At 47.3% G+C, this 13,377-nt stretch overlaps 2 protein-coding genes across 4 annotated transcripts in view; one reads left to right on the top strand and one right to left on the bottom strand.

The window, feature by feature from the left end:
* Positions 1 to 13,377, top strand: part of LOC142572431 (progranulin-like) — a 461,641-nt gene that overhangs the window by 18,850 nt on the left and 429,414 nt on the right. The gene's annotated exons all lie outside the window — the stretch shown is intronic.
* Positions 1,541 to 4,244, bottom strand: LOC142572430 (uncharacterized). The gene has a single exon (XM_075681533.1). It carries the CDS (start codon positions 3,991 to 3,993, stop codon positions 3,103 to 3,105), a length of 891 nt encoding a protein of 296 aa, XP_075537648.1. The 5' UTR covers positions 3,994 to 4,244; the 3' UTR covers positions 1,541 to 3,102.

Here is a 13,377-nt window from a genome sequence, read left to right as displayed (position 1 = left end):
TTGAAAACTCCTTTGTCATTACTTTGGTGGAAAATGATTGATCATTACTGAAGAAAGTGAAAGCTGTGCTTCTATTCCTTTATAAATTCGCGAGGCAACCTGTGCGCTTCTAAGTTCATCAGCCTGCAACCGTATTTTCTACATTGGCCGTTCCGGCTTAGAAGTAGTTTGCAAAACCTGTTAGGTTGAACTGCCGGTTACGTTCCAATGCAACGTTGTACTTCTTTAGCGATAAGCAGTCAACTCGACCCGAGTATAGATGCTGTCGAAATCCCCAATTTCGGGAGGGCGTGGCCACCAGCCTTTCTTTATTGCATCTTACGTTCCAATGCAACGTTGTACTTCTTTAGCGATAAGCAGTCAACTCGACCCGAGTATAGATGCTGTCGAAATCCCCAATTTCGGGAGGGCGTGGCCACCAGCCTTTCTTTATTGCATCTTTTCGGCCTTACAAAAATATCTATCGTGGTAAACGTAATTTACTATAGCACAATTCAACTGTACCTTTTTTTTTAGTTTAAGCGCGATTAATTACAGCAATGTTCGCCAGTCTCAAGCATGGACCTTGCCTGTGTATAACTGTAGAGGTGGCGCCGGATGTCATATTTAAAGCAGCAGAAGGTGACGGCAACATGATCGTGCCTTACAAACCGCAGACCTGTGCATGCTTGCTGTCTATAGGGTCTGCAAGCTCGCTAAGTCGTTGCTGCACTATTCATAACCAGTGGGGGCGTTCAATAATTTGGTGACTGAAATCTCATACTTTGCCTTCTCGGATCTCCGTTTTATATTTATCAGACCTAAAGAACGCTGGGTCGCTTGTTCTGCACTGTGTGCACTTCTTGTTGAAAGAATATATGATATACGTTGATTTATCACAGACCTAGTAGAACAATTATGATGATTTTTTAATTATTATATTAGTGTCGTCTTCGTTAGTTTACAGAGACTCGCACTTACTGTTGCGGCGAGCTGATGTGTGGCCTCGTTAGAACATGTCCAAGAGCCAAGGCAGAAAATCATTCGTGCTCAACCGTCTCACTCGAGACACCTCGTGTATACCATATACGCCTTGTCTGATAGCAGACTGACCCTGCCTTTATAAGGAGCATACTCAAGGTATAGTGACTCTGTATAGTGAAAGCAATGAAATAAATACGCGTGGCGTTGTCTACATGTTTTGGACAGCTGTGTATGCTTGCTTTCTTTATTTCGAAAGTGGTATTTTTTATTCCTTTCCGTAGTGTGCTGAACTGGGCTGGTCGGGGCGTGTAAGCCTTTTGACCAATTCTTAAGCTTTACTGCTGACATGCATGAGATTCTTAAAATTTTTAGTTTCCGAAGTTTTATTTCCGAATCAATTTTCCTAGGAAGATGTATTGTTGAAGTGATATGCGTTGTACCACGTTACAGCGCGCTTCTTACACTCTTGACGGTTTCTCCGAAGAGCAGTTTCCGGCTGGACGTGCGACTGCAGTGTTACACGCATGCAGGCCGCACTGCTGAAAGGAGTAAAAGAACGATAAGAGACAGAGACATCTTTGTGAGGAGAAAAAATAAGGAAAGCGACGGTTGAGCTGCGCGTCGCTTCCCAGTTTTATTGTCCATTATTATTGCACGCGCACTTTGCGGGATAAGGAACCTTTTTGTTTTTATCACACACTGCAGCGATAATGCGGCGTCTTCTTAGCTCTGCACACGGCCGCGAAGCACTGCAGCACCAAACGTGTCGCGCTGCAACGTTTCTCAGAACGAAGGTCCTTGAAGAGACTAGCGTCTTCGGCACAACAGCGGGGAGCACGAGACGACATGTGGCCGCGAGCAATTTTGTCTTGGCGTTCCGTGTTCACAACGAGGTCGACGTGGAACGGGGTCCACGCAGGAGCGTTTGACGACTCCGCAGGCACTTAGAGGAAACGAGAACTTTGAAGTGGGCAGCGTCCGTTCTTGTTTGGACGATCAAATTTGTATCGAGCAGGGTTCCTTCATAGCTTCCTTTTTCTTGTTCTTCGTTTTGCTCCAACTGGCTCTGTCAGGAAATTCGATGTGCATACAGGCCTTTATAACTACACTGCTCGAGAAAGGCGAGATTCAACGGCGGCAGTCATAAGGCCGGCGCGAACGGGCTGCGCACTGCTTGTTGAAGCGGCATGCCTTGCGCCAGTCGCTAGAAAGACGAGCGCGCGCCTATCTTGCTCTCCGGCGCCGCGCATATACTCCTCCCCCCCCCCCCCCCGCCCCTACGGCAGTCGAGAGAGCGCTTCGCAGCGAAAATGCGCTGCGCCTTGAATGGCGCGCTGACAGGTGGCCTGATGAATGCTGTAATTTCTTGAAAAGCCGAGGTCTCGTCGCAGCGCTCCACTCTTCTGTTCGAGCTCTCAGCCTTTTGAGGACGCCTCGCCTTCCGCGTATACAAAGAGTCAATTGCTCTTGTTGTCTCCTCGTCGGTGAATGCTGCTTTTGTGCTTGACGGCGGCGGCTTTTTTGCTCCAGCCGGCCTATATTATTGCTTGAACCTTCTTTCTTCATATCTTTTTTTGCCCCATGCATAGTATTATTCTTTTTGCCTATCTGGCTATGTTCGCATTGCTTCCTTGGGAGGAATATTTTGCTTCTTTTAGAAGACTCGTCTTGCCGTTTACTGATGGCGATACCGTGGCGCCTCCATATATATACTTGAGCACTCCCACGTGCAGTGCGCTGGACTAGAAAGCATTCCGACCGTACTAGTACGATCAGTCCTTTCCTCCACCGTCTATGGCGGTCAGTACACAAAATATAACACGCATTCTGACTACGGTATTTACAACAGTAGCGACGATCATCGCATCGCGAGTAAAAAATATGTACAAACGTGAGTGAAGAGTCAGTTGGTAAACGGCAACGAACTACACACATACTTCTGACATAAGTCTTTCGGCAACTCCCCGAAGCTTGAGTTTGGTTCGGCCGTGCTCCCAGAGACGCTGATAGAGGAGCGAATATTCGGCTCACCCGTAAAAAGATTTTTCACCGCATAGCTTCAGGCTTTGGCACTGACAAAGTCTGCAGACATCCCCAGAAGAATGTACACAACCACAAACCGCCGGCTTTCTTTGTAGCTCAAGCCATGGGCGACGTGGCCAGGACCGTGTGGGGCCTGGTGAGTCCATGCATTCCTTCGTGAGGCTTGAGAAGGAAGCACGGGAAGGGTTGGTGAAGAGCGGCTGCCGTCGGCGAGTAGTAGGTAGGGCAAGGGCAAGGCATGAAGCCGCCCTGTCCTGGAGGAGGCAGCGGGCATAGGAAGTTGCCCGCCGACACGGGAGGAGACTGCGAGGCGAACAGGGGTGAATGCGACGCCAGATCGCTCTTGTAGTACAACGGCGGAGGTTCGCCCCTGAGCTTGGACAAGCTCGAGCTTAGCCAATGCTGGGACGCGGAGACGGGTGGCATTGCTGCAACCGGCAAGGCCGGGTGCACCGTGGCCGCCTTCTCGCTCTCCAGGCGACTGAAGGGAGACTCGAAGCCGAAGAAGTGTCGTTCGGTGGCCATCGATGCCATCGGTTTCGCCACCACCGCAGCCGCCGTCGCAGGGCTCGTAGACGTCGTGGTTGCACCAGTGCCGGGGTTGCCAGAGGGGGCCGGCTTGGGCTTGCGTCGCGGCCGATACTTGTAGTCGGGATGCTCCTTCATGTGCAAGGCCCGCAGGCGCTTGGCTTCGTCGATGAAGGGGCGCTTCTCGGACTCTGTGAGCAGCTTCCACTCGGCGCCCAGGCGCTTGGAGATCTCCGAGTTGTGCATCTTGGGGTTCTCGATGGCCATCTTGCGGCGCTGGCCCCGCGACCAGACCATGAAGGCGTTCATGGGACGCTTGACGTGGTCGACGCTGCCGCGGCCGGAACCGCCGCTCGAGAGGTTTCGTGCACTGGCGGCGACCGCTGCGTCGGTGGTCATTGCGCCGGGACCCTTCTGGATGACGGAAGTGTGTTGCAGGAGCATGGCAGGTTCGCACATCGCACGCAGGATACGATCAACGAAGTAGAAACGGCACGCTGTTACTGGCACGATGCGTCGCGCACTGCGCGATCCTGTAACAACAGCCGGTCGAGTCAGTCGCCTTCCCGTTTTCTTCTGTTTATGCTATTGCGCAGCGAGCGAGATGGCGAGGGGAGAGCGCGGCTGGAGCCGCGCTTTGAAGATCACGCTTCGAGTGCGCCCGAAGAAGAGAGAGCAGCGCGCAGTCAGGGGCCAGAATGAGCGGGCGAGGAGGCTCGTCGGTGCCTTTGTGCTCGCCGCGCGAAACGGGGCGGGATCGGGGCCGCCCCGAGAGAGTGCGATGCGTCTCCAACTGGCTGCTCTCGACGACCGAAGGCGGAGCAGCTTGCAAGCCGATCCAAGCCGATCCGGACGTTAAGCCGGAGTTGCGGCTGCTGCAACGTTGCGACCGGCCGCCGGCGGGCGCCGCGCTGCTGTCTGCCCGCGCGGCAGCTGTTCGGACCGCGCGAGGCTCCCCCGTCGTTGCTCGACACGGTTGAGCGGGCGTTGTGATCACCTCACATGTAAGAATCGCTCTCGTGGTCGAAAAAGCGGCTGCGTCGCTGTCGACGCAAAGTGGGCACCGTTTAACCGACGTGGTAGGCTACTGCACTGCGTTGTTTCATGCTCGAGCCATTGTTCCGATGGAATGCGTTTGGTTGTGGAGAACTTTCGTTAGCTAAGATGCAGTTATTCTGGATGACTGAGGAACAAAGGAGTTAAACCGCAGTCTAGCAAAGCCTGACTCGGTGGCATTTATTACGCTCTATAATGTTCATTGAGTCCCGCGCTCTCCGTTTACGCAGTCTGAGCAACAACGCTTCGGTCATGTTTTCGTGTAGCTCGCAGTTCAAACACAGGATATTCACCTGCCGATCTAGTTCGTTGAAATAACTTATATCTTGACTTTATGTCTATCAGCTGCATCTCGCTCAGGTCTCCTTATGGTTCAGAATGAGAAGCATTTGAAGTTGTTTTACCTTGTTATTCCTATTCAAGGTTCGTTACATTTCGCAAAGTGAGGCTCTGTTGTTTTCCGCACGAATTATTGTTTTCACGATCATCGGAAGGGAAACGGGACCTCGATGTTAGCTGCAGAAAGGAGAGAAGACGCGTACCTTTCGCACCTAAGCACGAATCCTTGGTGGGCGAATCCTTCGCTTGTATGGTTTCTACGGTGTTGCACTATACATTGAGCTCGAGATGCCGGGCTCGATGCCGGTCGCATTTCGACGGAGGCGGAATGCAAGAACGCTCGCGTGCTTACATTTAGATGCACCGCCTAGCCCACTGCGGAATTTTTCTTAAATTACATTGCGAATGCGCAAATCTTCACATTTCTGATGATCAATTCAGACAGCCGCTTGGTTATTGCGTATTGCCTCCGTGCTCGTGTACGCATATGAGAATGAAAAGTAGGCGGCATTATCAAGAAGACGGAGAAAAACAAGAAAAGAACAATGAAGTGAAACAACACAAGCGAAACATACATACATATTGCTTTGCATAGATTGTGCTTTGTTCTGGTTCCATTTATTTATTTATTTATAGAATGCTGCATCACCTCAAGATAATTATGTGCGGGGAGAAATGACGAATAAACTTGGCAGCCCGCCGGGCGCGATTCTCGTTAACTCACCGCTATTCCTTCGTCCGCCCTAATGCTGCGCCACAATTTATGCTTGAATTCACACTGCACTTGAAAATAATTCACACCCGTAAAAGTGAAAAAGGGCGTAAGTGTGTCTATAGCTCCCACCTCGAGGGTGTGATTTATATAACCGACATCCTGTGGGTGGGAGTTAGACATATTTACACCCTTTTCCGCTTTTAAGGGTGCAAATTATTTTACAGTGTGAAGGCTGCAGTCGTGCCGAGTAGCAAGTGTTGCACGGCAGCTGATATGTTACGTGCAGTGCATTCCTTTAGAATGTCGCACGACCAAGCACGGCACCGACCTGTATCGAATGCAATGAGTCTTGATCGGCGACGTATAAAAATGTATGCGTGCCGGTGGCCAACTTCTACGTAGTCTTCAAAAACGCGCGCTCGCACTGCGTGCTATGACAGAGATCTTTTGGAGGATATGTAGCAGTATTGCTGCCCGGTATTAGGTTGACTCTTACGTTATGCGGTCATAGCTAATGTATTGCGTGTTGTATTATATTTCCTGGTGGCGTGTCCTACACCTTGATTGCAACTTTCATTATATTTAGTTCGTATTCCATCCCTTCCTAGATGGCTGAAGAAATTGATAACGCGCTTACGAATTTCTCTAAAGAATTTGTGGTATAGAGACTGTGTAATATATAAGCTTTCATGGCTCTTCAACAATGCGCTCCTTGTTGAGCCTCACTTGCTTGTATAACAGCACTGATATGTTTTCATTTTTCTGACGTGGTGTCGAGTATCCCGCACTATTACGAGGCTCCAACTAATACTTATGTATTTTCGCTTGAGTTAACGATCAGTGAATAAATAAATTTACATATAAAAGGGACTGAAAAGAACACAAGAAAGATAGACTTAGGTAAGTGGATACGTAGGTTAAGCAAGGCAGAATAATGTTCGGTTAGTCTACCACACAATGCAGGAATACAGAATACAATTTTGGTGTGGGTCACACAGATTGTGGCCCTCCGTGGCGTGCAAAACTCCTACGTTTCCCATTGTGGCTACAGCCTCGGCGAGTGATTCGCCACTGCTGCAGACGAATCCCGGCAGGTGGCACTAGTTGGGCACGCGGAGTAAGGCGGAGCTCGCAAGCAAGCGCTTCGACAACACAGCGGAAGCGCCTTCAGAGTGACAACCGTTTACTTGGCCGTCGTCTTCGACGGCGGCCAGCGGTGCACGCTGTCTCTGTAACACGAGACTGTGCCGTAATCATTCTGTAGATGGATGAGTCGATCGTGGAACAGCTTGCAGCCTTACTTCGCACAAATAGGCGAGTACATTTCTTCTTCGAAGATAAGGCGCTGGCGTTTTCAATTTCACGAGAGAGGTCGTCGTAAGCTTTCTGTATAGGTGAACTATATGAAAAATCGAAAGAGAGAGAGAGAGAGAGAAAGAAAAATGTGGAGAAAGACAATGCACGCACGCGCACGCATACTTTATTTTGATGCATACAAAAGGATCACTGCAATCCTCAGTATATAGTCCACCTAACACGTGAGATGATACATACATACATACATACATACATACATACATACATACATACATACATACATACATACATACATACATACATACATACATACATACATACATACATACATACATACATACATACATACATACATACATACATACATACATACGCGCGCGCGCGTGTGTGTACGTGACGGAGGATATACGCAAACCAGCAAAAAAACATCAATAAGAACGAGGTTGGAAACCTCTTACGTGTAGTCAGTGGCATTCAAACGAAGACAGCGCTTTAAGCAACAAATTCAGTGCGCTTGCGCTATACACCGGCTTGTATCGTCGCCTTGAGGGATCATATTTACCACCACCGACTACACTCTGTCATAGTGGCTAAGAGCATTGTGAAGCGTGATACTCAGACTTAGTTTATGTGAAGAAATCCTGGCTGAAAAACACAATTTTATTTATTTATCATATTTACCAGGAATGGTCTTACAGACGTAACCACAGCTGTATATTTGCGCTTCAGGTAGCGCCTTTGCGCAACATTGTGCAAATATGTATGTATGTATGTATGTATGTATGTATGTATGTATGTATGTATGTATGTATGTATGTATGTATGTATGTATGTATGTATGTATGTATGTATGTATGTATGTATGTATGTATGTATGTATGTATGTATGTATGTATGTATGTATGTATGTATGTATGTATGTATGTATGTATGTATGTATGTATGTATGTATGTATGTATGTATGTATGTATGTATGTATGTATGTATGTATGTATGTATGTATGTATGTATGTATGTATGTATGTATGTATGTATGTATGTATGTATGTATGTATGTATGTATGTATGTATGTATGTATGTATGTATGTATGTATGTATGAGTATGATGAATGTGTCTACGCATCATAAAATATTCCATTACCTCAATATTTTCTCAAACGTCAATTTGTCATTGCTTTTAAAGCAGTGCAGTATATAGCATGACGTGGTATATTGTTGTTTATGCTTGAAAACTATGACTGGGTCCCTTTTATACTATCTGTATATCTATATCCTGTTTCTTTATTCGTTTAAAGATTTGCTGCAGAAAAGAGGCTGTCGACAAAAGTCGCCAGCATTTCTCATCTATGCCGTCATTCACATGTTATGGTGTGGCCGTTAAACATGTTCATCCATCTTTGTGCTGTGCGTATACATTGTGTACTGTTTACTTTTTTTATGAGGAGACATTCTTGCAATGACGCACGCGAGGGTGCCAATGAGGGATTATAACCTCATGTTTGTCGCAGGAATGGTAATATACCTCGTTGCGGCCGTTTCGGATCATCACGGGAGGTTCAGATATTTTGTTTTTTAATGATAGATAAGGCACTTCTTTTAAAACAAACTCCGATGGCATCGTATTATACACAGGCGCATGCACATAGGGAGGATGAAGGAAAGGAAAAGCGTGGGAATTTCCGAAAGTATAGATCAAGAAGAAAATTGCGTATATAGATAGATGAACTGTAGGTGAAACCAACAGCTGGACTAGTAGCAGCTATTGGTTGCTTTATTATAAGAAAATATGGCACACTTGTGCGACCTTGTATTATTCAATCACAAACACATTTCCAGCGAAGTCGTTTCTTTCAGGTGGCTGTATTATTTATATTGCCTGTATAATTAAACGGCTCATTTTCAAACTTTTCACGCATATAAACAATATAACAATATCATCATTCCATTCCTAACTGTAATTGCCTACAGTGCCAAATGTAGCACATGTGGTGTCGAAGCAACGACCAAACCTCTCCAGTGTGACTGCCTCACATACAAAGACGAGAGGAGTGCCCTACGGAGAGGTTTGGGGCACTAATACGACAAACCTTTCACAGTGGAGACGATCTTGGGCCCGTGGCCTCGTGTGTCTGCTACCTGTAAGGCCACAAGGGCGCTGGTGCGCTTCTTCAAATACACCAGCCCGTATGTCCACCTGTGACTGACTCGGTGATGAGCGCTTGTGTGCGTAACAGTGCGAACTATAAACTTTTTTCTTCCTTCTCCTCTTTCAATCCCCTTTCCCCCTTCCCCAGTGCAGGGTAGACTACCGGGATCAGCCTGGTTAACCTTCCTCCCTTTCCCTTATTACTTCTCTCTCTCTCTTTTTCCCTTTTCTTTCATATTTAAGCTCGGTGTCGCATTTCATTCTCGCAAGACACTTTGAAAACATGCGTATATATAAAGCAATATGAGGAGGAAATACAGAGAAGGCAGGGATGTTAACCAGAAATGCGTCTGGTTGGCTACTCTACTGTGGGAGACGGGAAAGAGGGAATAGAAAGGTAAGATAGAGAGAGGGAGGGACTGGAAGAAAGTCGCGGAGAGCTCGCGCACGCACGCGGAGGGCAATTCAAAGGCGTTCAGGTAGGCCAATCGCCCTCAAGAAGACAAAAGTGCGTTTACAGCTTCGTGGGCCGATGAGAGATGGGGACGGTCTTCAACTAGCACCTGCACGGACAACGGCCGATCGTCGAGTCGTCGCAATGCGATAGATAATGTTTGTCTTTCCGACTGAAATCGATGACAGTGGCGCAATAAACGTTCGACGTTCTCTTTGCCGCGCCACACGTCGCATGCAGCACTGTCGGTGATTTCAATCATAGTACACGCCTTCGTGACAGCCACTCCCAACTGCAGCCTGTATAAAAGCGATGCGTCACGTTGGTGTAGTCCGGACGGAGGTCGGAGTTGGAGCGAAGGGTTGAGTTCGTGAAACCTGGTTCGCCTTATATTTGGAGCGTTCCACTGCGTTAAGACTAGCTTGCATGCCAGGTGGCAAAGCTGCTTTGCAGCGTGTGTCCTATATATGGAAAGAGGAATGTGTGCACTGTGTTGTTCTTGATGTGTGTCTCGGTCAGCTTTGTGAGCTTGATCATTTCCACTGACCCCGCAATGGCCAGGTAGCCACTCATTCCATGGCCTTTCTGCTTCACATCGTGGTGAACTTGGACAATTTCGTATGTTTGCTGTTCGTGAGCTCCACGTCGGAGTCAGAGAACTCACCGCATGCTGTGTAAAGCCGGTCTCGAGTCTGAAAACACGGCACATGTGCCAGGACTCTCTGTGTCATTAACTTGAAGCGCACTGCGCTTCAAGTGAATGAGTTCTGCGGCCCTGGACGTCGTGACATGTGACGTCTTGAATCGCAGTGTTATTCCTCTCGTCGGCATAAACACACCATCGCCAGAACTGGTCGATGTAGTCAATCCGTCTGTATAGATGTGTACGTGGCTTCTGTATCTCTCGTACAACAGGAGTAAGCTCAATTGTTTTACTGCAGACGGCGGCAGATCCTCTGAAGTCCTGGGATTCCGAGGTTGTACTTCAATATGGCACAAACACTACTGAGGAGGCACCGATCGGTCAGCAGTTGTGTCTCCCAATTTAAGCGAGGTACGATGTGCACTGACAGTTGTGCTGAATGACGTGCGGGGTCATTCCACGGAGTGCGCGGCGAGGTGGGGGCGAGGGGTCCGGGCAATGTACCTGACATGTGCACGCATTGTCTCGACAGCCACGTGCGTCGTAACTGAATAATCTTGAGCAATGGCAATAGCTTCAGCAGTTGACACACTCCGTGGTAATCCAAGGCATATATCCTCAGAGCTTGGACTTGAATTCTCTGAATTGTATGCAAATTTCTTTTGCAGGTGCTGGACGTATGTAAAAGCTTATATAACGCTTTCAATGGGTGCAATAAGTAATTTTCTGAAAGAACTGTGTTTGCTCCACGCGCATACATCTCCGCACACACATAAGTCATAATTTGGCCCCTATTTATTCGAAATATTAACGCAGTGTGACACTTCGTTCTCCCAGGACAGCAGGAAAATGTTCTACGCGGTTCGCATAAAACGTGTAACTCTTAACCACACTTGTATAAGATATTTATTGTAAAGACCACAAATATTACACACTTTAGAACTTACCAGCAATCCATAACATGGTTCCCATTCTCTGGAAGCTTAAATTTGCTGCTCCGTTTTGTTCCTCACGTAAAACAGGGAAACGTTGCGGATGATGGCGGCTTTGGGAACTTGAATGCGTAATTTACTGCAAATGTCCGTCAGTAGCTCACATAATTTAAACTGAGCACTTCACCCATAGTCTGCACCCTATACTTAAATCGAATATGATCTAGGTGGCACAATCAGTTCCATCGTAAGGAACCAGCGCACGGACAACTTAGACCGAGAGTACGACATTTTGCTAGTCTGGACCTTTCGCCTGGTTTCCGGCGATGGAACTATATACCAATTTGTCCAGCTTATCATTCTTCTACAATAAACTTGTTCACCGTGGACAGTGAGAAAAGATTCGTATACAGTTTGTATGCCTGAACACATAGGAAGACAACGAATGTTCAGCAATTTTCTGTGCAGCTCCTGATTAACTAACCAACTTTGGAACGTTTGGCCTCACATCACCCCTAAAAGCAACCCCCCTCCCCTTCCCCCCCCCCCCACACACACACACACACACACACGCACACGCACACGCACACGCACGCACACGCACACGCACACGCACACGCACGCACACACACGCACACACACGCACACACACGCACACACACGCACACACACACACACACACACACACACTGTTATTGCACAATATATTTGTCGTTTTCGCTTCTGTGCTGACAAAGGCGGGTCCACCAGCCGAAACGCCAGAAATATATCATGCAATAACAACAGATATCGTACTCTTTTCTCTGAAATTGCTCCTTCGGGGCCAGCGCGATTCCTACTCTCTCTCTCTCTCTCTCTATATATATATATATATATATATATATATATATATATATATATATATATATAGATGCACGCACATACACATAGCCCTTTGTGTGTGTTCTCTGCTTCTCTGTGGTTATGTTACTAATCGTTTTTAACTTTGGCTCAACCACGATTTGATCATTTTTCACGCCGTAGTGATGAGTCCAGATTAATCTTGACCACTAGGGGATCTTAACGTGCCCCCAATGCGTGGGACACTTGGCGTTTTTGTAATTTCCAACTGAAAAGGGGTCGTCTTCATCGTAACACAGTGATCAAGCCTCCTTCTATTATGTTTCTTTGAATATCAGAAAGAAAGTATAATAGAAATAGTTTTACCTTGCAATGGTATTCCATTGTTACGGCCCTTGACGTTTCTCATCCGCTTACGTAAAAGAAACATGCGATGCAGTTGCCACGCGACGTGTGGAAATTTACACCCTCGATGCAAGCTTAACACGGCAAAAGCAACGCTACCGGCTTAGAATGGAAGCTGTGAAAGATGTGTTGCTGTAATGCTCAAGAAATGTGACATCTCACTTGTTCCATATAGCTCCGTCAACCGTTAGAGCTTCGGTGTAGCCAAAACCAGGGACAATGAACAATGTGGTTTGCGTTGTGGATGAAGCGTTCACGTTATTGTGCGATGATCTTTGAGAAATGCTTTCAAACCAAGGTGCCTCCGATGTTGCGCGTTAGCCACAGCAAAGGACGCAGCCACTTGGCAGTTGGGGAGTCTGAAGTCGACGCTGTTCCCACAGACGTCCTCGACGTTGGCCCCTTGCATCAATTAGTGGGCCCTCCGTGACCGTCAGCTTGCAGCGAGTAGCCTTGCCCTGGCGGTATATAGTTACCGTTTCCACAAAATGCGGCGGTCGCTGTCACGTCAAAGGGAGCTTCTTCGCGCTGGGCTCCGTCATCGTCTAGGCAGGCGCTGGTTGAGTGATCACTTCGTGGGAAGAAAAAAAAATAGGATGTAGTGTCTGAAAATTAGAAAACCTATTTTCAGATGCCGATCCTATAAGTTTTACATTCGTGTCACTCGGAGTTTACCGTCAGCGTGCGCTATGTTGCGTGCTGGCAACACTGAATATGACCTCATGATAATTTGGAGACCAGTCGAAGCAGAAATTGTGGTTATTCATCAATGTCGCTGTTGATTCGTTCTTGTTTCCGAGATAAACGTGGAGAACACAGGTTTCAAAACTTACATGTTTACGCAAACAACTCGCTAAGCCTCTGGCTTCTCCGGCTATATATATGTATGGTGCTCATGAATGGCGAACTTCTAGAACTGACTTTGAGAACACTCTGGAACAGATCCAATAAAACCAGGGGCATGTAGACTATAGAACGAGTAACACTGATACAA

Source organism: Dermacentor variabilis, chromosome 2 (assembly GCF_050947875.1).
Source record: "Dermacentor variabilis isolate Ectoservices chromosome 2, ASM5094787v1, whole genome shotgun sequence".
Lineage (NCBI taxonomy): Eukaryota > Metazoa > Arthropoda > Arachnida > Ixodida > Ixodidae > Dermacentor > Dermacentor variabilis.
This window is presented reverse-complemented; position numbering and strand designations above follow the sequence as displayed.